The sequence below is a fragment of the Procambarus clarkii genome, chromosome 5 (genome assembly GCF_040958095.1).
Source record: "Procambarus clarkii isolate CNS0578487 chromosome 5, FALCON_Pclarkii_2.0, whole genome shotgun sequence".
Lineage (NCBI taxonomy): Eukaryota > Metazoa > Arthropoda > Malacostraca > Decapoda > Cambaridae > Procambarus > Procambarus clarkii.
Window position 1 is genome coordinate 8,420,072 of NC_091154.1, and position 26,498 is coordinate 8,446,569.

Here is a 26,498-nt window from a genome sequence, read left to right on the forward strand (position 1 = left end):
AGCCTGACGTATGAGTCACAACCTGGTTGATCAGGTATCCTTTGGAGGTGCTTATCCAGTTCTCTCTTGAACACTGTGAGGGGTTTGCCAGTTATGCCCCTAATGTGTAGTGGAAGCGTGTTGAACAGTCTCGGGCCTCTGATGTTGAGAGTTCTCTCTTGAACACTGTGAGGGGTCGGCCAGTTATGCCCCTTATGTGTAGTGGAAGCGTGTTGAACAGTCTCGGGCCTCTGATGTTGATAGTTCTCTCTTGAACACTGTGAGGGGTCGGCCAGTTATGCCCCTTATGTGTAGTGGAAGCGTGTTGAACAGTCTCGGACCTCTGATGTTGATAGTTCTCTCTTGAACACTGTGAGGGGTCGGCCAGTTATGTCCCTTATGTGTAGTGGAAGCGTGTTGAACAGTCTCGGGCCTCTGATGTTGATAGTTCTCTCTTGAACACTGTGAGGGGTCGGCCAGTTATGCCCCTTATGTGTAGCGGAAGCGTGTTGAACAGTCTCGGGCCTCTGATGTTGATAGTTCTCTCTTGAACACTGTGAGGGGTCGGCCAGTTATGCCCCTTATGTGTAGTGGAAGCGTATTGAACAGTCTCGGGCCTCTGATGTTGATAGTTCTCTCTTGAACACTGTGAGGGGTCGGCCAGTTATGCCCCTTATGTGTAGTGGAAGCGTGTTGAACAGTCTCGGGCCTCTGATGTTGATAGAGTTCTCTCTCTCAGAGTACCTGTTGCACCTCTGCTTTTCAACGGGGGTATTCTGCGCATCCTGCCATGTCTTCTGGTCTCATGTGATGTTATTTCTGTGTGCAGGTTTGGGACCAGCCCCTCTACTATTTTCCACGTATAAATTATTATGTATCTCTCCCGCCTGCGCTCAAGGTAGTACAGATTTAAGCATTTTAGTCGGTCCCAGTAATTTAGATGTTTTACTGAGTGGATTCTAGCAGTAAAGGATCTCTGCACGCTCTCCAGGTCAGCAATTTCTCCAGCTTTGAAAGGGGCTGTCATTGTGCAGCAGTACTCCACTCTAGATAGCACAAGCGTTTTGAAAAGTATCATCATCGGTATAGCATCTCTAGTGTGAAAAGTTCTTGTTATCCAACCTGTCATTTTTCTTGCAGTTGTGACGACTACTTTATTGTGTTCTTTAAAGGTAAGGTCTTCCGACATGAGTACACCCAGTTCCTTTACATTGCCTTTTCGTTCTATGTTATGATTTGCCTGCGTTTTGTACGTGGTTTCCATTTTTATATTTTCAATTTTTCCATAGCGCATGAGCTGGAACTTATCCTCGTTAAACACCATATTATTTTCTGTAGACCATAGAAAGACCTGATCTACATCTGACTGGAGGTTCGCCGTGTCCTCTATGTTGCCTACTCTCATGAAGATCCTAGTGTCATCTGCAAAGGATGATACAGTGCTATAGGTTGTGTTCTGGTCTATGTCCGATATGAGGATGAGAAAAAGTACTGGAGCAAGCACAGTACCCTGGGGGACTGAGCTCTTCACGGTTGATGGGCTGGATTTTATTTTGTTGACTATTACACATTGGGTTCTGTTGGTCAGGAAATTGTAGATCCATCTGCCTATTTTTCCGGTAATTCCTTTTGAACGCATTTTATGTGCAATAACACCATGGTCACATTTATCAAAAGCTTTTGCGAAATCTGTGTAAATTACATCCGCGTTATGTTTGTCTTCCATAGCATCTAATGCCATATCATAGTGGTCCAGCAACTGCGACAGGCAAGAGCGCCCTGTTCTGAAACCATGTTGTCCGGGGTTATGGAGTTGCTGTGATTCCATGTATTTTGTGATCTTACTTCCTAGCACTCTCTCAAAATTTTTTATGATGTGCGATGTTAGCGCTATCGGTCTGTAATTTTTTGCCTCTGCCTTATTTCCTCCTTTATGAAGTGGTGCTATCTCTGCTGTTTTTAGTATATCAGGAATAACGCCAGTATCTAGGCTTTGTCTCCACAGAATGTGGAGGGCCTGCGATAGTGGTTTTTTACAGTTCTTTATGAATATGGAGTTCAAAGAATACAGGCCTGGTGCAGAGTGCATAGGCATACTGTTTATGGCTTCTTCAAAATCCAGTGGGGATAGGGTGACGTCTGATATATGATTTGATGTTGGTATCATACCCATGAAAAATTCATTTGGGTTATCAATCTTTAGTGTGTTTAATGGCTCGCTGAAAACAGAGTCGTACTGCTTCCTCAGTAACTCGCTCATTTCTTTGTTGTCATCGGTGAAAGTTCCATCTCCCTTTCGCAGGGGCCCGATACTAGATGTGGTTTTTGGTCTTGATTTTGCATAGGAGAAAAAATATTTCGGATTTCTCTCTATTTCACTGATGGCCTTTTACTCTCAGACAAGGATAGACAAGGATAAACTATTCAACACTGGCGGGACACGAACAAGAGGACACAGGTAGAGACTGAGTACCCAAATAAGCCACAGGGACGTTAGAAAGAACTTTTTTTTTGTAGGAAGGCCAACTGATCTTTACCATGGATAAATTACCTGAAATCCTTGCACTGTATCCATATATCGCTTCCAGTAGATGAACGACATATGAGATTCAGAAACAAGTAGTGTATTGTGAGGACTAATAATAAACAGAAGCTCCCCTATGACTCTGTAATATCCCCATTGGCCAAACTATTATGTATTAACGACAAGACCTACCATTAATGTATGATGACTTACTGTAAATATGTAGCTCTTGTAATAGCACTTTCTCTGTAACTAGCTGACATTGTAACTATAAGGTGTGAAGGATAGATGAAATTGTTTATGTAATAATCTAAGATGAGGTCTGATAAAGACCTTTTGTGCCCTCTGTAATGCTTTTTGCGCTACCGCTCACAGGATGAGTATGGGGTGCACAATAAACTAGCCGTCTCTGGCGGCAATAATCAAAAAATACAAGATGAGAGTGAAGGCTTAGAGAGGTGCACACCCTCTCCACAAATACTAACACGACTGACAAAGGTTTGGAACAGTGAAAGATGCAAGACCTTGTATGTATGGAACATTACACATCACAACTATCGTATTATCAACTCTTCCACTTGACAGTAGTTAACAGGTGGAATGTATTAGGCAGTGATGTGGTGGAGGCTGACTCCATACACAGTTTACAATGTAGATATGATAGAGCCCAATAGGCTCAGGAATCTGACTCCATACACTGTGTATGGAGTCAGCCACATCACTGCCTAATACATTCCACCTGTTAACTACTCTGACACTGAAAAAGTTCCTTCTAACGTCTCTGTGGCTCATGTGGGTACTCAGTCTCCACCTGTGTCCCCTTGTTCGAATCCCTCCAGTGTTAAACAGTTTATTCTTATCTACCCGGTCAATTCCCCCTGAGAATTTTGTAGGCAATGATCATGTCCCCCCTAACTCTTCTGTCTTCCAGTGTCGTAAGGTGCATTTCCCACAGTCTTTCCTCGTAGCTCATACCTCTCAGTTCCGGGACTAGTCTGGTGGCATACCTGTGAATCTTCCATAACTTTGTCTTGTGTTTAACTAGGTATGAACTCCATGCTGGAGCTGCATACTCCAGGATTGGTCTGACATAAGTGGTATACAGGGTCCTGAAAGATTCCTTACACAAGTTTCTGAAGGCAGTTCTTATGTTGGCCAGTCTAGCATATGCCGCTGATAATATCCTTTTGATGTGGGCCTCTGGGGACAGGTTCGGTGTGATATCAACCTCCAGGTCTAGCATATGCCGCTGATGATATCCTCTTGATGTGGGCCTCTGGGAACAGGTTCAGTGTGATATCAACCTCCAGGTCTAGCATATGCCGCTGATGATATCCTCTTGATGTGGGCCTCTGGGACCAGGTTCGGTGTGATATCAACCCCCAGGTCTAGCATATGCCGCTGATGATATCCTCTTGATGTGGGCCTCTGGGACCAGGTTCGGTGTGATATCAACCTCCAGGTCTAGCATATGCCGCTGATGATATCCTCTTGATGTGGGCCTCTGGGGACAGGTTCGGTGTGATATCAACCCCCAGATCCTTCTCTCTATTTGACTCTTGCAGGATTTCACCTCCCAGATGATACCTTGTATTCAGCCTCCTGCTCCCTTCGCTTAATGTGTATGATCATACTACTCAATACAACTTTCTCGCGGTGTATAGCCCTCCCCCCTCCCTTGCGTGCCTCGTACCAATACGATATACAATTGCAAAAATACAACTTTAGGCTATTTAAGACCTTGCAGGGATATACACTCTGGACACGCTATACACCCCAGCGGCAGTGTATGATCATACAACATGTATGAGTATACAGTGAATATTGATAATACATGTATCATTTAACCTTATGCCCTGCATTCATCATACCCACCCCGTGTATAGATGATACAGCCCCCCGTGTATAGATGATACAGCCCCCGTGTATAGATGATACAGCCCCCCGTGTATAGATGATACAGCCCCCCGTGTATAGATGATGCAGCCCCGTGTATAGATGATACAGCCCCCCCGTGTATAGATGATACAGCCCCGTGTATAGATGATACAGCCCCCCCCCCGTGTATAGATGATACAGCCCCCGTGTATAGATACAGCCCCGTGTATAGATGATACAGCCCCCCCCCCCGCGTATAGATGATACAGCCCCCCTTCCCCCGTATATAGATCATACAGCCCCGTGTATAGATGATATAGCCCCATGTATAGATGATATAGCCCCGTGTATAGATGATATAGCCCCGTGTATAGATGATATAGCCCCGTGTATAGATGATACAGCCCCGTGTATAGATGATACAGCCCCGTTTATACATGATACAGCCCCCCCCCCCCGTGTATAGATGATATAGCCCCGTGTAAAGATGATACAGCCCCCGTGTATAGATGATACAGCCCCCCTCCCCCCGTGTATAGATGATACAGCCCCCGTGTATAGATGATACAGCCCCCCTCCCCCCGTGTATAGATGATACAGCCCCCCTCCCCCCGTGTATAGATGATACAGCCCCCCGTGTATAGATGATACAGCCCCCCTCCCCCCGTGTATAGATGATACAGCCCCGTGTATAGATGATACAGCCCCCGTGTATAGATGATACAGCCCCGTGTATAGATGATACAGCCCCCCGTGTATAGATGATACAGCCCCCGTGTATAGATGATACAGCCCCGTGTATAGATGATACAGCCCCCCGTGTATAGATGATACAGCCCCGTGTATAGATGATACAGCCCCCGTGTATAGATGATACAGCCCCCGTGTATAGATGATACAGCCCCCCGTGTATAGATGATACAGCCCCCGTGTATAGATGATACAGCCCCCGTGTATAGATGATACAGCCCCCGTGTATAGATGATACAGCCCCCGTGTATAGATGATACAGCCCCCGTGTATAGATGATACAGCCCCGTGTATAGATGATACAGCCCCCCGTGTATAGATGATACAGCCCCGTGTATAGATGATACAGCCCCGTGTATAGATGATACAGCCCCGTGTATAGATGATACAACCCCCGTGTATAGATGATACAGCCCCGTGTATAGATGATACAACCCCCGTGTATAGATGATACAGCCCCCGTGTATAGATGATACAGCCCCGTGTATAGATGATACAGCCCCCGTGTATAGATGATACAGCCCCCGTGTATAGATGATACAGCCCCGTGTATAGATGATACAACCCCCCGTGTATAGATGATACAGCCCTGTGTATAGATGATACAGCCCCCCCCCGTGTATAGATGATACAGCCCCCGTGTATAGATGATACAACCCCCCGTGTATAGATGATACAGCCCCGTGTATAGATGATACAGCCCCCCCGTGTATAGATGATACAGCCCCCGTGTATAGATGATACAGCCCCCCGTGTATAGATGATACAGCCCCCGTGTATAGATGATACAGCCCCCCGTGTATAGATGATACAGCCCCCGTGTATAGATGATACAGCCCCCGTGTATAGATGATACAGCCCCCCGTGTATAGATGATACAGCCCCCGTGTATAGATGATACAGCCCCCCGTGTATAGATGATACAGCCCCGTGTATAGCACTGTATACATCATAGATATCCATGTATAGATAATACATAGCGCTGTATAGTACTGTATACACCGGTGTATAGATGAGAGCGCTGCATAGTATACTCTACGCATCATACAGAACTCTGTATAGATCACACAGAACTGTCTCTCACTGCGGTCTATTGAAGCGTTCAATAGACATTTCTGTATTTCTAAATCCTCAATAGATCTGTCAGTATCTTCAAGTGAAAGGATTACAAATAGATATATTCAAGGCACTTCACAGGAGATATCTTGAGAAGCACCTCCAAAGGATATCTGATCAACCAGGCTGTGTCTCATACGTCAGGCTACGAGCAGCCGCGTCCAACAGCCTGGTTGATCAGTCCAGCAACCAGGAGGCCTGGTCGACGACCGGGCCGCGAGGGGACATTGAGCCCCGAAATCATCATTGCCAAGTAATGAATAGGCAGTAGACTCCTGACAAGTGAGAGGGAGAGAGAGAGGGAGGAACCTCTGACAAGCCGCCGGCTTCCTGTCCTCGTCATGATACGCGAGGTTAACATTGTTAAGTGCAATCTTAAGATTGTTAAGTGCAATCTGCAGATATTAGAACGTCGCATTGTTTATCAATGTAAAACCCATGACACGTGATTCAAAAGTGACTCTCTGACCTAACCTCCCCCCCCCCCTACAAACACGAATAATTGTCAACAGACCTTTATCAACCTAATCTAACCTACGACTAGTGTAAGCTGCGCCTAGCCTAACCTAACCTACGTCTGACCTAACCTGCGCATAGCCTAGCCTAACTTAGCCTAACTTAGCCTAACGAACTTAAAACTACCTCAAGTCCATCCTCACCCAGCAAAAATGTACTATCAGAACAATAACAAACTCTACTTTCAGACAACACTCAGCTCCCTTGTTTAACTCCCTTAACATGCTAAAAGATAACCTCACTCCACACATTCCCTTGTGTCAACTACATTTACAAAACCCTGTTCTTAAATGCAAATCTTGCTCTGAAACTCTCCCTGGACAGATGTAATAGGACCCATTATCACCACACCAGACATAAATATCTCTTTGATATCCCCAGAGTCAAACTTATTCTGTGTAAACACTCTATGCAAATAAAGGGACCTGGTCTATGGAACTCACTCCCTATTGAATTGGAAAGCTGTCCAACTTTTGCCTTATTCAAAAATAACACCAAAATGTACCTAATTTCATCTTCATAGTTTCCTATCTAGTGCTACCCAATCGCCCAATAATATGTACCTAAGATATACAACCTTTACCATTGTAATCATTGCTATCATCTGATATCATGGTTGATATAATGAACGCATACTTTACTGCATTATACCTTGAAATAATCCTCAAATTATGCTACAATGTACCTGATGATAACTCTTAAATTCTATTTTAATGTGCCCACTAATCTTTGTCGATTTTTCTTACAATGTTTAGGTTAATTTAACATTTTTTTTTAATTTTGCTAGAATTTACCTACTTAAAACTATCTGATAGATTAAGGACCTGCCCGAAATGTTATGCGTATTAGTGGCTTTACAAGAACGTAAAAACATCAATCTTATGTTATTATGTCCAGTATATATATATATATATATATATATATATATATATATATATATATATATATATATATATATATATATATATATATATATATATATATATAAATGAAACTTAACCTACGCCTAACTCTATATAGAAATTTCATATACAATAATATTAAATTTCAAGAAAAAAACATTTTTAATAGTGTTGATTAAAATATTGTTTATATATATATATTTAATAGAGAATATAAACGTTTTGAAAATTGAGCCTAAATACCTATACCTATCCTAGGTCAAGCCAAACCTATCCTATACTAGCCTAACCTGCGCCTAGCATAACCTATACTTAGTCTAACCTATACTATAACTTATACTTAGTCTAACCTATACTATAACTTATACTTAGTCTAACCTATACTATAACTTATACTTAGTCTAACCTATACTTAGTCTAACCTATACTATAACCTATAGTCTAACCTAACCTTGCCTAGTCTATGCATAACCTAACCAGTGCCTAACCTAACCTAGCCTAGCCTAATCTAGGCTAAATTTGCCTATTAGTTTAATATTTAATAATATTCATTTGTATTTGAGAAAGTTCCTATTTTGAATGACCAGCATGTTCTAATTAGTTGTTTTTTTAAGGGGTGGTGGTGTGGGGTCGGCCGCTGGGTGGACGAACACTGGCTGCCAGATATGAAACCAGTCCATCAATCTCTACCCTGGCTCAAGCTATTGGCAATTCCTAGCCTGTCCTTAACTACCCTAATCTGTAATTAGGCTCTCAGCACCGCTAGGCCCTTTTTTTTTAAGGCCTACGTCTCAAAAAAATCATCTTAGCACATTAGAGAAATATTCAACTATTAGCCTAGCAGCTTGTCAATGTTGAAATTAAGAAATTTAATGTTGAAATTAAGAAATTTAATGTTTAAATTAAGAAATTTCATGTTTAAATTAAGAAATTTATCGTTACAAAAATTTTCCTTGTAAATCCGGCGTCTAATCTACTTGTCGACGTATGTTTAAAATTAATTTTTTTTATTATTATTTTTGTTCGTCGTTCGTCCCCGATTAAATTCACACGTAATTAGGACAAAATATGAAAAAAGAATTTTGTTTTTTGATGTTTTGTGAAGGTTTATTTGTCTTGTGGTTTTTTTTTTTTTTAGGGGGGAGAGAGTGTAGTAAATTGTTATTTGGGTGTAGAGAGACGCCAGCAGCTTCTCCAAGCCTGCAGCCTGATTCAAGGACGCGTTCACACACACACACACACACACACACACACACACACACACACACACACACACACACATACAGTTCTCTCACGGACACAAAGCTCACTCAAATACACACATGTATACGCACTGTGTGTGTGTGTGTGTGTAATGACTGTTAGGCTAGGGAAAACAAACACACACATACACAGCTCACCCACCCAGCCATACACACACAGTTTGCTCACACACACATACAAGAATCTATACGCAATATGTGTGTATACTGGAAAGCGCGCGTGCACACACAAGCAATATGTGTGCGTGTACTGACAGTTAGGCTAGGAAAGCAAACACACACACACACACAGAGCAGGAGCAACATGGGAGCGTCAGCTACTATCACTTGACAGCTCCACGACCCCACCACCACCTCCCACCTCTCTCCCAGGGTAACCTAACCCCTGCACCACCTCTCTCCCACCTCTCTCCCAGGGTAACCTAACCCCTGCACCACCTCTCTCCCAGGGTAACCTAACCCCTGCACCACCACAACCACCTCTCTCCCAGGGTAACCTAACCCCTGCACCACCACAACCACCTCTCTCCCAGGGTAACCTAACCCCTGCACCACCACAACCACCTCTCTCCCAGGGTAACCTAACCCCTGCACCACCTCCCCCAGGTGAACCCTGGCTTACCTTAGCCACCTGGAAGTTGTCCTGACGAAGGGACTCCACCACCGACACCTGCTCCGGCTTGGCCGTCGGCTGCTGTACCGTCGACCGAAATCCTTCGAAGACATGTTTCAAGGTGAACTTCTTCATGTCGCGGCGTTGGTGTGTAATAATCCAAGCACTGGTGTGTCATAGGCACTCCATGCGGGCGCAGCAGCAGCAGCAGCAGCAGCACTCAGTTGATGGCTCATCACTCACACACACAGCCCACCTCCCCCGTTGCTTATGGCAATCCCATGCTTATTCCGGACAAACGGGGACCTCAGAGGGCCTTTCTCACCGGACGAGGGGGACAAGGAGGGCCACGTTAGATTTCCTCGTGTTTGTGGTGTGTTTTTCTCGGTGTGTGTGTGTGTCAAAGGGGAAAAAAGGGGGGGTGTGGGGTGGTTTTTTGGGTTAGACAAGAGGGGGTGAAGCCAGCGGCTTTCCCCTGTCCTTCTATCTCAACTCTCTGCCACTAACTGAGGGCCGTGCGCGCGCTCCTCCCTCTACTCTACTCCTCTCTGACGTCATATGGCGCCTCGCCGATCAACTCTTTTCTAGCCATTTCTGCCATCTGTGCGGGTTCTGCGGGGGCCGTGCGGGTGTCGGGGCTGCTGCTGGGGTTCTAGGGGAGGCGTGGCTGTGGGGCTCGAGCGGGAATAGTTAGGGATAGTCGAGGTAGAAGCATTTAAGTCGTTGTGTGACAGCTTGGCTGAGAGGGGGAGGGAGGGAGGGCCGACATGGACATTATTGGAACCGTGCGCAGACGACAACTCTCCAGGTTCGATACCTGCTCCTCTCTTTCCTCGGGGTCGGCGCCAATGTTATTATCGTAAGAGTGCTTGATTAACCCCGCGTCGTTAGTTAATTCCGGCGCGATATACCGGTTAACTTAGTGTTTTGTGAGGTTAAACACACACTGGAGCCCAGCTGGTGCGCGGGGAGGCGTGGGATTCTCGGCCATACGCGCTAGGCGGTTAAGGGCGAGAATGCCAGTGTAGCTGACGAGAGCTTCAAGTGGCGCGCTCTTCAAAACTCGTCGAGCCAACTGGGAGGATAAAATATTATCATTCAATGTCTCTGGGACAGGCAGCCTGTGCTTATACACACATATATATATTATTGCTAGGTGAACAGGTGCATGAGGTGTGAAGAAATGAGTCCAACGATTTGTGTTCCGCCCGGGAATGGAATCCCGGATCACCCACCGATTGCGAGTCGAGAACGAAGCCAACTGCACTACGACATCCTATCAACCTCTGGAGGTATTACAGGCCATATATACACTCTTAATGGTATACACACACACATTATTATACTATATTATATTATAATATTATATATATATATATATATATATATATATATATATATATATATATATATATATTATATATATATATATATATATATATATATATTATATATATATATATATATATATATATATATATATATATATATATATATATATATATATATATATATATATGTCGTACCTAGTAGCCAGAACGCACTTCTCAGCCTAATATGCATGGCCCGATTTGCCTAATAAGCCAAGTTTTCATGAATTAATGTTTTTTCGACTACCTAACCTAACCTAACTTTTTCGGCTACCTAACCTACGTAACCTAACCTAACCTAACTTTTTCGGCTATCTAACCTAACCTAACCTATAAAGATAGGTTAGGTTAGGTTAGGTACAGTTGGTTAGGTTCGGTCATATATCTACGTTAATTTTAACTCCAATAAAAAAAATTGACCTCATACATAATGAAATGGGTAGCTTTATCATTTCATAAGAAAAAAATTAGAGAAAATATATTAATTCAGGAAAACTTGGCTTATTAGGCAAATTGGGCCTTGCATAGTAGGCTGAGAAGTGCGTTCTGGCTACTAGGTACGACATATTATATATATATATATATATATATATATATATATATATATATATATATATATATATATATATATATATATATATATATATATATATATTATTAAATATGACCGAAAAAGTAAGATTAATAATTCTAACACGAATTTTCTCGATCTCTCTTACGTTTCTTTTCACTGTTGATGGTAATTCAAAGATCAATTCTCCAAAATTCATTTTTATTTCTAGTCTGACGCGACACTTGAGCGCGTTTCGTAAAACTTATTACATTTTCAAAGACTTTAGTTTACAAACACACATAACTAAACTATGTGTTTGTAAACTAAAGTCTTTGAAAATGTAATAAGTTTTACGAAACGCGCTCAAGTGTCGCGTCAGACTAGAAATAAAAATGAATTTTGGAGAATTGATCTTTGAATTACCATCAACAGTGAAAAGAAACGTAAGAGAGATCGAGAAAATTCGTGTTAGAATTATTAATCTTACTTTTTCGGTCATATTTAATAATATATGTCTACAGGAAAGACTGCTACCAAAATATACTAATATATATATATATATATATATATATATATATATATATATATATATATATATATATATATATATATATATATATATATATATATATATATATATATGCGAACAAGCCAGAATGGTCCCCTGGACAATATGCAACTGAAAACTCACACCCCAGAAGTGACTCGAACCCATACTCCCAGAAGCAACGCAACTGGTATGTACAAGACGCCTTAATCCACTTGACCATCACGACCGGACAAAATGAGGTGATAGCCGAGGCTATTTGAACCACCCCACCGCCGGCACTCGGATAGTTATCTTGGGCATAGCATTTTACCAAATCACCTCATTCTTAGGGGCACACGTGAGGAACACAAATGCGAACAAGCCAGAATGGTCCCCTGGACAATATGCAACTGAAAACTCACACCCCAGAAGTGACTCGAACCCATACTCCCAGAAGCAACGCAACTGGTATGTACAAGACGCCTTAATCCACTTGACCATCACGACCGGACAAAATGAGGTGATAGCCGAGGCTATTTGAACCACCCCACCGCCGGCACTCGGATAGTTATCTTGGGCATAGCATTTTACCAAATCACCTCATTCTTAGGGGCACACGTGAGGAACACAAATGCGAACAAGCCAGAATGGTCCCCTGGACAATATGCAACTGAAATATTGGTATTGCAACTGGTATGGCGTCTTGTACATACCAGTTGCGTTGCTTCTGGGAGTATGGGTTCGAGTCACTTCTGGGGTGTGAGTTTTCAGTTATATATATATATATATATATATATATATATATATATATATATATATATATATATATATATATATATATATATATATATATATATATATATATATATATTCTTTCATCGGTTCCTGTTATATGGGAAAACTCAGTGCCAAATGCTTAATGCACAGACTACCCTATTCCAGTAGCTGAAGTTTATAACTTTTTAGACACTCAACCCACCAGGGGACTCGAACACTGGCCAACAAGGTGGCAGTTGCATGCAACTGCCACCTTGTTGGCCAGTGTTCGAGTCCCCTGGTGGGTTGAGTGTCTAAAAAGTTATATATATATATATATATATATATATATATATATATATATATATATATATATATATATATATATATATATATATATATATATATATATTGTACTATGTACAATATATGTAAATATCTCTTTTATATCCCCAGAGTCAAACATAATCTGTATAAACATTATACAAATAAAGGGACCTGGTCTATGGAACTCACTCCCTAATGAACTGAAAAGCTGTCCAACTTTTACCATATTCAAAAATAAAACCAAAAAGTACCTAATTTCATCTTCATAGTTTTCTACCATGGGCTTTATCTTCACACTGTATCTAGTGCTACTCAATCCCCCAATATTTGTACCTAAGCCATATTACTTTAACATTGTAATCTTAGATATCATCCGATATCATCGTTATTGTATTGAGTGCATTTTCTATTGTATTATTTCATGAAACTTTTACTGGAAATGATCCTCATATCACAGCCCGTCCTCCAAAGATCCAAAAGTGATTCCATGCACCCGCCAAACCCCCTGTTTATGAATGAAAAGCGGTTTACACACGACTCACAACTGCTGACGTTCGAACATATCCGGAACAAGTGCTTCACTGACGAATTTTGTTCGAACCACAACGCTGTAAATGCTTCACCCACGTACTACAAATACAAATAATCGCCAACAGAACCTAAACACCTAACCTAACCTAACCTAACCTAACCTAACCTAACCTAACCTAACCTAACCTAATCTAACCTAAACACCTAACCTAACCTATGCCTATATATACACAATATGCTAATATATTATAATATTAATTTATACTTGAGAAAATTCCCGTTTTGAATGAACAGCATGTTAAAATTTATGAATGCGTCTGTGGGGTCGACCGCTGGATGTAATGGACTTGAGTCGAGGACGGGTTGCATATTCTGCTTCAGTGAGCTAGTGTATAGCCCTGAAATGCTATCCTCGTGTACCTAGTAAGCCTCTTAGGGCCAGATTCACGAAGCAGTCACGCAAGAACTTACGAACGTGTACATCTTTCCTCAATCGTTGGCGGCTTTGGTTACATTTATTAAACAGTTTACAAGCATGAAAACTTGCCAATCAACTGTTGTTATTGTTATAAACAGCCTCCTGGTGCTTCGGAGCTCATTAACTGTTTAATAATTGTAAACAAAGCTGCCAAAGATTGAGAAAAGATGTACAGGTTCGTAAGTGCTTGCGTAACTGCTTCGTGAATCTTTATTGTGTATTGTTATTACTGTGCATTATTCTGATCTACTTTTGTGTCAACATTTCTTTAAATTACCTGTAAAAAAAATTTGTTGATTTTACTGTAAATATTCTACTTAAAATTATGTTTACCGGTAAAGAAAAGCTGTAAAATACCTGCTAACATTTTTTATCAATTTTACTGATATAAAAAAAAATTGTGTTAGTTTATAAGGACTTGTCCGAAACGCCATACGTACTACTGGCTTCACAAGAATGTTAATTCAACTTATTTTCTATATTCTCTGTTAACCCCCAATGTAACTTCTTGTATATAAATAAAATCAAATAAATATATATCTATATATGTGTGTAAATCACGAAACTAAACACGTGATTAAAAATGTGACAATGTCAGGAGGAAGAATTGAAACAGGAATTTCCTTAAGTACTTTCGTATATTAATACATCTTCAGAAGGAGTGAAGACTTCAGACTCCTTCTGAAGATGTATTAATATACGAAAGTACTTAAGGAAATTCCTGTCTCAATTTTCCTCCGTGGTCTGACACTGTCATGTATATATATATATGTATATATGCATGTATATATATATGTATATATGTCGTACCTAGTAGCCAGAACGCACTTCTCAGCCTACTATGCAAGGCCCGATTTGCCTAATAAGCAAAGTTTTCCTGAATTAATATATTTTTTCTAATTTTTTTCTTATGAAATGATAAAGCTACCCATTTCATTATGTATGAGGTCAATTTTTTTTTATTTGAGTTAAAATTAACGTAGATATATGACCGAACCTAACCAACCCTACCTAACCTAACCTAACCTATCTTTATAGGTTAGGTTAGGTTAGGTTAGGTAGCCGAAAAAGTTAGGTTAGGTTAGGTAGCCGAAAAAGTTAGGTTAGGTTAGGTAGGTTAGGTAGTCGAAAAACAATTAATTCATGAAAACTTGGCTTATTAGGCAAATCGGGCCTTGCATAGTAGGCTGAGAAGTGCGTTCTGGCTACTAGGTACGACATATATATATTTGTCGTGCGTAAGACAGAACGCACTAATTGGCTTAGTATGCAAGGCCCGATTGCGTAACAGGCAGAGATATCACCGTAAGGGCTAATGAAGTCACTACATTAATGTACTCACTTTAGTAAATTTATTATCAAATTGGTATATTTGATTTATTATTATTATATATTAACAACAAGAATTACTTTATGTTAGTTTAGGCTTTATCAAATTTATGTTAGTATTAACTTAATAAAATCATATCTAATGTAATGGGAAGTTTTAGCAGTCCATAAGAAAATAAATCGAAAAATATATTTCAGGAAAACTCGGCTTGTTAGGCAACTTGGCCTATTAACACGCACATTATTATTATTATAATATTATATATATATATCAGATTATAAGAATTAATTATACCAAATGACTAATCAATAATTAGTACTACTTGGCAACTGGTGCTAGGGCGGTGTTGCCAAGCACATCTCCCCCCGGGCACCAAACACCTATGACCAGCCTTAATCATCTCGTATACACTACATAAAGCTCTTTAGTACGACTCTCTCTCTCTCCCTATTACTTACCATAATGGCTCTCACCGTCCCATTATCTCCACACATTGTTGAGGGGAAAATTATCACGAATAACCGCCATTAGAGGACCTTGTTTATCTAAGTAAACACTCTGATTGGTCGAGTCAACTATGACGTCATGGTGACGTCACCCACCACCTGTTCACCAGAGACTCGGTGAAGAAAATATAAGGCATTCAGGGAAGGGTCCCTGTAAACACTTTCTCTGAACTATTTTTTTTTTAATTTACTTAGCTTAATTTTTTATATATTTTATTTTATTTATATATACAAGAGTTGTTACATTGTTGGAAAATCCTCCCCGGCCAGGATACGAACCCAGACCAAAGCGCGCACCACTGAGCCACTGGGACTGCTAATTATATATTTTTCATATTGTGTAACAGACTATAAATAAATAATTATATATATTCTGTATACAAGATGATACATTGGTTTTGTGAGTATATAACATTCTTGCACATATACACACACATTTTATATATTATATAAAGATTATACCATGTTATATGTATATATGTTTTTGAATATGACCAAAAGGGTAGGATTAATAATTCTAACACGAATCTTCTCAATATTTACGTTTTTCTTCACTGTCGAGTCACTGTCGAGGGTAATTGAAAAATTAACCCGCCAAAATTCATTCTTTTATTTTTGGTCTGATGCCTGAATGCGTTTCGTAATGCTTATTACATTTTCAAAGACTAGTTTATACATAACATACATCATACTTACACTCGTTTTGGGTGAGGTGACAGAACTATGCCAGAACACGAATCAATGGGTATGAAAACATAAGAATGGAGGCAACTGCAGAGGGCCTATTGCCAATTATTGGCCACTATAGGTGGTGGCCCTCAGGGCTGCCTGTCTCCGTCGGGGGCCACTATAGGTGGTGGCCCTCAGGGCTGCCTGTCACCGTCGGGGCCACTAGAGGTGCTGGCCCTCAGGGCTGCCTGTCACCGTCGGGGCCACTAGAGGTGGTGGCCCTCGGGGGGCCACTAGAGGTGGTGGCCCTCAGGGCTGCCTGTCACCGTCGGGGGCCACTAGAGGTGGTGGCCCTCAGGGCTGCCTGTCACCGTCAGGGCCACTAGAGGTGGTGGCCCTCGGGGGGCCACTAGAGGTGGTGGCCCTCGGGGGGCCACTAGAGGTGGTGGCCCTCGGGGGGCCACTAGAGGTGGTGGCCCTCGGGGGGCCACTAGAGGTGGTGGCCCTCGGGGGGCCACTAGAGGTGGTGGCCCTCGGGGGGCCACTAGAGGTGGTGGCCCTCGGGGGCCACTAGAGGTGGTGGCCCTCGGGGGGCCACTAGAGGTGGTGGCCCTCGGGGGGCCACTAGAGGTGGTGGCCCTCGGGGGACCACTAGAGGTGGTGGCCCTCGGGGGGCCACTAGAGGTGGTGGCCCTCAGGGGGCCACTAGAGGTGGTGGCCCTTGGGGGCCACTAGAGGTGGTGGCCCTCAGGGCTGCCTGTCTCCGTCAGGGCCACTAGAGGTGGTGGCCCTCGGGGGCCACTAGAGGTGGTGGCCCTCGGGGCTGCCTGTCTCCGTCGGGGCCACTAGAGGTGGTGGCCCTCGGGGGCCACTAGAGGTGGTGGCCCTCGGGGGGCCACTAGAGGGGGTGGCCCTCAGGGTTGCCTGTCACCCTCGGGGCGACGGACGGACCGGCCAGCTGTCGCATGCACACATTCTGGTCAGGCGGGAAAAATCGATCGAGCGCGGGAGGATCACCTGTTAGATTCCCGCATTTCTTTCCGCCTAATCTTATTAGGATTCAGTTCCCCTACTGGAAGATGGCGCCGGCCGGCCCATGGTGGCCCACGGTGGCCCATGGTGGTCCACGGTGGCCCATGGTGACCCATGGTGGTCCACGGTGGCCCATGGTGGTCCACGGTGGTCCACGGTGGCTCATTGTGGCCCATGGTGGCTCATGGTGGTCCACGGTGGCTCATTGTGGTCCACGGTGGCTCATTGTGGTCCACGGTGGCCCATGGTGGTCCACGGTGGCTCATTGTGGTCCATGGTGGCTCATTGTGGTCCACGGTGGATCATTGTGGTCCACGGTGGCTCATTGTGGTCCACGGTGGATCATTGTGGTCCACGGTGGCTCATTGTGGTCCATGGTGACCCACGGTGGCCCACGTTGGCCCATGGTGGTCCACGGTGGTCCACGGTGGTCCATGGTGGTCCACGGTGGCTCATTGTGGTCCACGGTGGATCATTGTGGTCCACGGTGGCTCATTGTGGTCCATGGTGACCCACGGTGGCCCACGTTGGCCCATGGTGGTCCACGGTGGCCCATGGTGGTCCACGGTGGTCCATGGTGGTCCACGGTGGCTCATTGTGGTCCACGGTGGATCATTGTGGTCCACGGTGGCTCATTGTGGTCCACGGTGGCTCATTGTGGTCCACGGTGGCTCATTGTGGTCCACGGTGGCTCATTGTGGTCCACGGTGGCCCATGGTGGTCCACGGTGGCTCATTGTGGTCCACGGTGGCTCATTGTGGTCCACGGTGGCTCATTGTGGTCCACGGTGGTCCATGGTGGTCCACGGTGGCTCATTGTGGTCCACGGTGGCTCATTGTGGTCCACGGTGGCTCATTGTGGTCCACGGTGGCCCATGGTGGTCCACGGTGGCTCATTGTGGTCCATGGTGGCTCATTGTGGTCCACGGTGGATCATTGTGGTCCACGGTGGCTCATTGTGGTCCACGGTGGATCATTGTGGTCCACGGTGGCTCATTGTGGTCCACGGTGGATCATTGTGGTCCACGGTGGCCCATGGTGGTCCACGGTGGCCCATGGTGGTCCACGGTGGTTCATTGTGGTCCACGGTGGCTCATTGTGGTCCACGGTGGATCATTGTGGTCCATGGTGGCCCATGGTGGTCCACGGTGGCTCATTGTGGTCCATGGTGGCTCATTGTGGTCCACGGTGGCTCATTGTGGTCCACGGTGGCTCATTGTGGTCCATGGTGGTCCACGGTGGCTCATTGTGGTCCACGGTGGCTCAATGTGGTCCACGGTGGCTCATTGTGGTCCACGGTGGCTCATTGTGGTCCATGGTGGCTCATTGTGGTCCACGGTGGCTCATTGTGGTCCATGGTGGCTCATTGTGGTCCATGGTGGCTCATTGTGGTCCATGGTGGCTCATTGTGGTCCACGGTGGCTCATTGTGGTCCACGGTGGCTCATTGTGGTCCATGGTGGCTCATTGTGGTCCACGGTGGCTCATTGTGGTCCACGGTGGCTCATTGTGGTCCACGGTGGCTCATTGTGGTCCACGGTGGCTCATTATGGTCCACGGTGGCTCATTGTGGTCCACGGTGGCTCATTGTGGTCCACGGTGGCTCATTGTGGTCCATGGTGGCTCATTGTGGTCCATGGTGGCTCATTGTGGTCCATGGTGGCTCATTGTGGTCCATGGTGGCTCATTGTGGTCCATGGTGGCTCATTGTGGTCCATGGTGGCTCATTGTGGTCCACGGTGGCTCATTGTGGTCCATGGTGGCTCATTGTGGTCCATGGTGGCTCATTGTGGTCCATGGTGGCTCATTGTGGTCCATGGTGGCTCATTGTGGTCCACGGTGGCTCATTGTGGTCCACGGTGGCTCATTGTGGTCCACGGTGGCTCATTGTGGTCCATGGTGGCTCATTGTGGTCCATGGTGGTCCATGGTGGCTCATTGTGGTCCACGGTGGCTCATTGTGGTCCACGGTGGCTCATTGTGGTCCACGGTGGCTCATTGTGGTCCACGGTGGCTCAATGTGGTCCACGGTGGCTCAATGTGGTCCACGGTGGCTCATTGTGGTCCACGGTGGCTCAATGTGGTCCACGGTGGCTCATTGTGGTCCACGGTGGCTCATTGTGGTCCATGGTGGCTCATTGTGGTCCACGGTGGCTCATTGTGGTCCACGGTGGCTCATTGTGGTCCATGGTGGCTCAATGTGGTCCACGGTGGCTCATTGTGGTCCATGGTGGCTCAATGTGGTCCACGGTGGCTCAATGTGGTCCACGGTGGCTCAATGTGGTCCACGGTGGCTCATTGTGGTCCACGGTGGCTCATTGTGGTCCATGGTGGCCCATGGTGGTCCACGGTGGCTCATTGTGGTCCATGGTGGCTCATTGTGGTCCACGGTGGCTCATTGTGGTCCATGGTGGCTCTTTGTGGTCCACGGTGGCTTATGTTGGTCCATGGTGGCTCATTGTGGTCCATGGTGGCTCACTGTGGTCCACGGTGGCTTATGGTGGTCCACGGTGGCTTATGTTGGTCCATGGTGGCTCATTGTGGTCCATGGTGGCTCATGGTGGTCCATGGTGGCTCATTGTGGTCCATGGTGGCTCATTGTGGTCCACGGTGGCTTATGGTGGTCCATGGTGGCTCATTGTGGTCCATGGTGGCTCATGGTGGTCCACGGTGGCTTATGGTGGCTCATTGTGGTCCATGGTGGTCCACGGTGGCTTATGGTGGCTCATTGTGGTCCATGGTGGCTCATTATGGTCCACTGTGGCTCATTGTGGTCCACGGTGGCTCACTGTGGTCCATGGTGGCTTCTGTTGATCCATGGTGGCTCATCGTGGCCCGTGGTGGTCCACAGTGGCTCATGGCAGTCCATGGTGGCCCGTAATGGTCCATGGTCCAGTCTTTATTTTCTCCGTACCTCAGTTTTAGCTGGTTGTTACTATTTGCGGTGTCGACTTGTTTTTCAAACCGGTGCTGAAAGGTTATTGGTGGAGAGGAGATGAATCTCCACGCTCATTGGCTCCAGAACTTGCCATGTTGCCACATGGAAAGAGTTGTGATTGGATGAGCTGGTAGCTTCTTCACTCTTATTGGCTCTCCCCAGGTGACTGTACATCCTGGCCCCGGTGACTGTACTTCCTAGCCCCGGTGACTGTACTTCCTGGCCCCCGGTGACTGTACTTCCTGGCTCCGGGGCCCCGGTGACTGTACTTCCTAGCCCCGGTGACTGTACTTCCTGGCCCCCGGTGACTGTACTTCCTGGCTCCGGTGACTGTACTTCCTGGCTCCGGTGACTGTACTTCCTGGCCCCGGTGACTGTACTTCCTGGCCCCCGGTGACTGTACTTCCTGGCCCCCGGTGACTGTACTTCCTGGCTCCGGTGACTGTACTTCCTGGCCCCGGTGACTGTACTTCCTGGCCCCCGGTGACTGTACTTCCTGGGCCCCGGTGACTGTACTTCCTGGCCCCGGTGACTGTACTTCCTGGCCCCCGGTGACTGTACTTCCTGGGCCCCGGTGACTGTACTTCCTGGGCCCCGGTGACTGTACTTCCTAGCCCCGGTGACTGTACTTCCTGGCCCCGGTGACTGTACTTCCTGGCCCCGGTGACTGTACTTCCTGGCCCCGGTGACTGTACTTCCTGGGCCCCGGTGACTGTACTTCCTGGCCCCGGTGACTGTACTTCCTGGGCCCCGGTGACTACTTCCTGGCCCCGGTGGCTGTACTTCCTGGCCCCGGTGGCTGTACTTCCTGGCCCCGGTGACTGTACTTCCTGGGTCCCGGTGACTGTACTTCCTGGCCCCGGTGACTGTACTTCCTGGGCCCCGGTGACTGTACTTCCTGGGCCCCGGTGACTGTACTTCCTGGCCCCGGTGAGTGTACTTCCTGGCCCCGGTGAGTGTACTTCCTGGCCCCGGTGACTGTACTTCCTGGCCCCGGTGACTGTACTTCCTGGCCCCCGGTGACTGTCCTTCCTGGGCCCCGGTGACTGTACTTCCTGGCCCCGGTGACTGTACTTCCTGGCCCCGGTGACTGTACTTCCTGGCCCCGGTGACTGTACTTCCTGGCCCCGGTGACTGTACTTCCTGGCCCCGGTGACTGTACTTCCTGGCCCCGGTGACTGTACTTCCTGGCCCCGGTAACTGTACTTCCTAGCCCCGGTGACTGTACTTCCTGGGCCCCGGTGACTGTACTTCCTAGCCCCGGTGACTGTACTTCCTAGCCCCGGTGACTGTACTTCCTGGCCCCGGTGACTGTACTTCCTGGCCCCGGTGACTGTACTTCCTGGCCCCGGTGACTGTACTTCCTGGCCCCGGTGACTGTACTTCCTGGCCCCGGTGACTGAACTTCCTGGCCCGGTGACTGTACTTCCTGTACTAATATGATATACAGAGGCTGTATTAATACCAAGGATATCATACACTTGGCAGAATGTACACAATGTAGTGTGTATGTTATACACTTGACAAGTGGTTATAAGAACTGACATTGTTTTTAAACAATATTGTGAAACATGCCGACCACCAATATATACACCGAGAGGTGAATATATACACACACACCGAGAGGTGAACATATACACACACACCGAGAGGTGAACATATACACACACACCGAGAGGTGAACATATACACACACACCGAGAGGTGAACATATACACACACACCGAGAGGTGAACATATACACACACACCGAGAGGTGAACATATACACACACCGAGAGGTGAATATATACACACACACCGAGAGGTGAACATATACACACACACCGAGAGGTGAACATATACACACACCGAGAGGTGAACATATACACACACACCGAGAGGTGAACATATACACACACACCGAGAGGTGAACATATACACACACACCGAGAGGTGAACATATACACACACGCACCGAGAGGTGAACATATACACACACACCGAGAGGTGAACATATACACACACCGAGAGGTGAACATATACACACACACCGAGAGGTGAACATATACACACACACCGAGAGGTGAACATATACACACACACCGAGAGGTGAACATATACACACGCACCGAGAGGTGAACATATACACACGCACCGAGAGGTGAACATATACACACACACCGAGAGGTGAACATATACACACACACCGAGAGGTGAACATATACACACACACCGAGAGGTGAACATATACACAGAGGTGAACATATACACACACACTGAGAGGTGAATATATACACACGCACCGAGAGGTGAACATATACACACACACCGAGAGGTGAACATATACACACACACTGAGAGGTGAATATATACACACACACCGAGAGGTGAACATATACACACACACACACACACAGAGGTGAATATATATACACACACACCGAGAGGTGAATATATATACACACCGAGAGGTGAATATATATACACACCGAGAGGTGAATATATATACACAGCGAGAGGTGAATATATATACACAGCGAGAGGTGAATATATATACACCGAGAAGAGAATATATACACTGAGAAGTGAATATATACACCAAGAAGTGAATATATATACACCGAGAGGTGTACGCAGCTTCTTGGTGTATATACACTGAGTTTACTCAAGTCCTGGACATTTTCTTTATTGCATTTTTATTTGGTATCGCTCTACTTAATAAAACAATTTTAAGTTAAAACATCCAACTTGGCCTGGATATTCATTTCATTATTTCTTTAAGGCAAGGCCCGAGTATCACAAACCAGGAAGAAAAACAAAAGTAGTTTGCGTGCCAAGTTTGGCATGCATGCCGAGGGCGGCTCACTCCTGGTCCAGGTGGTGGCGACGTGCTCGTACTTTTGTGGCCCAGAGTTGGAGGCTCCATCTTTGCAAACTATTTCATAAAGTAATTACCTAAGTGTATGCACTTAGTGTGGTGCAAGCACCACACACATTCACAGTGTACTTTATATATATATTATATAATATATACTTTTCTGTTACATTTAACAAGAATGCTAGCAAATTATTGATAGCAGCTCTAAGATTAATGATGTGGTGTCAGCCATTACGACCCTCCTGGGAAAATAAAAAAACCTGTGCAATGTTCATAGCATTAAACTAGGATATAAACAACATTAATTTGAGTGATTAATGAACTAGGCTCTCCTGCCCTATACACACACAGTTTTATGGAGCATTATTATTAGTATTATTATTCACATTTTCAGAATACCATAATTATTTAATAGGCTTTTATATGCGACACTGACGAAGAATCGACTTTTGTAAACCCAGTAGTAGGAAGTCATTAGTATAGGATTACATAGTTACCAACAGGAGTCACAATGCCAAAAAAACCATTCAGGGGTGTCCGTGTCACAAGGGGTATTCAAAGCCTCAAAGATCACTCGGGATGCCAATACAAGAGTAAATACAGTACACTATGTGCATTAAGAGATTAAGAGGGGGGATAAACATGGAGTAACTTAAGTATGTTGACCAGACCACACACTAGAAGGTGAAGGGACGACGACATTTCGGTCCATCCTGGACCATTCTCAAGTCGATTGAGAATTGACTTAAGACTTGAGAATGGTCCAGGACGGACCAAAATGTCGTCGTCCCTTCACCTTCTAGTGTGTGGTCTGGTCAACATACTTTAGCCACGTTACTGTGACTCATCGCCTGAACGCAGTAACTTAAGTACAAAGTTTTTCCATTACAAAATAAGCCGTTCACCACACTGAATGTGTGGTGAACGAAATACTTTCAAACGGTATCCTCCCTACGAAGGCATCCCACAATGACTGACAACTATTCAGCACACCAGGACTGCTGTTAGATAGTGGGAAGAATCATAGAGTCTACAGTTATACAGCATACACACGTATAGTTTTCAGTGTACCACAGTGTATATACAGTAAAAGTTGGCTCTACTCTAATTTGTAACTCAATTCTGATTGAGATAAAAGTGCACAATACCTGATGGTTATAAACAGGCACATTACAATCCATCCTGTGACTTGTGAGAATCCTGTGAGAAACAATGGGCACAGTTTCTGTCACCCTGATGCCCTTGTTACCTAGCAGTAAATAGGTACCTGGGAGATAAGTCAGCTGTCATGGGCTGCTTCCTGGGGGTGGAGGCCTGGTCGAGGACCGGGCCGCGGGGATACTAACCCCCAAAATCACCTCAAAATAACTGACTGATGGGTCTTGGTGCTCAATATTTTTTTTTTTTTTTGAGATATATACAAGAGTTGTTACATTCATGTACAGCCACTAGTACGCGTAGCGTTTCGGGCAGGTCCCTGGAATACGATCCCCTGCCGCGAAGAATCGTTTAATAGCACAGTGGTCTAACCTATGAAGTAATGTCTCGGGTACAACTGGACCCTAAACTGCCAAACAATGTACTGTATGGAACAAGAGGGGCTGGTTTTTTTTAGTTCTTGTTGTTGTTGTTGTGCAGGAAAAGGAAGCCTATAAACCTGCCCAAGGATATATGCCACAACAATTCTCTAACTCACAGGCACCTATTTTACTGCTAGTGAACATGTGTATTAGGTGAAAGAAAATGTGTTCAAGTGTTTCCACCTCACCAAGGGACTGACACTGGGTCCATTGGTTACCAGGTCAGTACATAGACCACTGTGCTACAGGACCTTATATACCTTATATGGGAAAGGGGGGGGGGGAGCATACTTTTTGCAAAATTCTCAGCACTTGAGGGATGCAGTCCCAAAAAATCTCTCACAAAATGGTTTTATTTTAAGTAATTTTCCAAAAGAGGCACCAAGCCACAAAGATGAAGTACCTTACACAAAAAGAGGCACCAAGCCACAAAGATGAAGTACCTTACACAAAAAGAGGCACCAAGCCACAAAGACGACGTACCTTACACAAAAGAGGCACCAAGCCACAAAGATGAAGTACCTTACACAAAAAGAGGCACCAAGCCACAAAGACGACGTACCTTACACAAAAGAGGCACCAAGCCACAAAGACGACGTACCTTACACACAAAGAGGCACCAAGCCACAAAGACGACGTACCTTACACAAAAGAGGCACCAAGCCACAAAGACAACGTACCTTACACAAAAGAGGCACCAAGCCACAAAGACGACGTACCTTACACAAAAGAGGCACCAAGCCACAAAGACAACGTACCTTACACAAAAGAGGCACCAAGCCACAAAGACGACGTACCTTACACAAAAGAGGCACCAAGCCACAAAGACAACGTACCTTACACAAAAGAGGCACCAAGCCACAAAGATGACGTACCTTACACAAAAGAGGCACCAAGCCACAAAGACAACGTACCTTACACAAAAAGAGGCACCAAGCCACAAAGACGACGTACCTTACACAAAAAGAGGCACCAAGCCACAAAGATGACGTACCTTACACAAAAAGAGGCACCAAGCCACAAAGACAACGTACCTTACACAAAAGAGGCACCAAGCCACAAAGACGACGTACCTTACACAAAAAGAGGCACCAAGCCACAAAGATGACGTACCTTACACAAAAAAGAGGCACCAAGCCACAAAGACGACGTACCTTACACAAAAAGAGGCACCAAGCCACAAAGACGACGTACCTTACACAAAAAGAGGCACCAAGCCACAAAGACAACGTACCTTAAAAAAAAAGAGGCACCAAGCCACAAAGACGACGTACCTTACACAAAAAGAGGCACCAAGCCACAAAGACGACGTACCTTACACAAAAGAGGCACCAAGCCACAAAGACGACGTACCTTACACAAAAGAGGCACCAAGCCACAAAGACGACGTACCTTACACAAAAAGAGGCACCAAGCCACAAAGACGACGTACCTTACACAAAAGAGGCACCAAGCCACAAAGATGACGTACCTTACACAAAAAGAGGCTAACGGAATATACAA

General features: G+C 45.2%; 2 protein-coding genes across 3 annotated transcripts in view; both read right to left on the bottom strand.

Annotated features, from left to right (window-relative positions):
* Nucleotides 1-10,248, bottom strand: part of Tomosyn (syntaxin-binding protein tomosyn) — a 490,464-nt gene extending 480,216 nt beyond the window's left edge. Inside the window, exon 1 of one of the 2 annotated variants that reach the window (XM_069339129.1) lies at nucleotides 9,550-10,248. In XM_069339129.1, the coding sequence (XP_069195230.1) occupies nucleotides 9,550-9,675 (126 nt within the window). In that variant the 5' untranslated portion in view covers nucleotides 9,676-10,248. The remainder of the gene's footprint in view (nucleotides 1-9,549) is intronic. The other variant, XM_069339132.1, reaches the window with a different exon arrangement.
* A 10,580-nt stretch (nucleotides 10,249-20,828) lies between these two features.
* On the bottom strand, nucleotides 20,829-22,103 carry LOC138372184 (ribosome-binding protein 1-like). Its single transcript, XM_069337503.1, has one exon. The coding sequence runs from the start codon at nucleotides 22,101-22,103 to the stop codon at nucleotides 20,829-20,831; it is 1,275 nt and encodes a 424-aa protein (XP_069193604.1).
* Between the last annotated feature and the right edge of the window lie 4,395 nt (nucleotides 22,104-26,498).

What these genes read in the sequence shown, in the direction of transcription:
- LOC138372184 (XM_069337503.1), bottom strand. Translation starts at nt 22,103, where the DNA reads ATGTCAGTTCTTATAACCACTTGTCAAGTGTATAACATACACACTACA.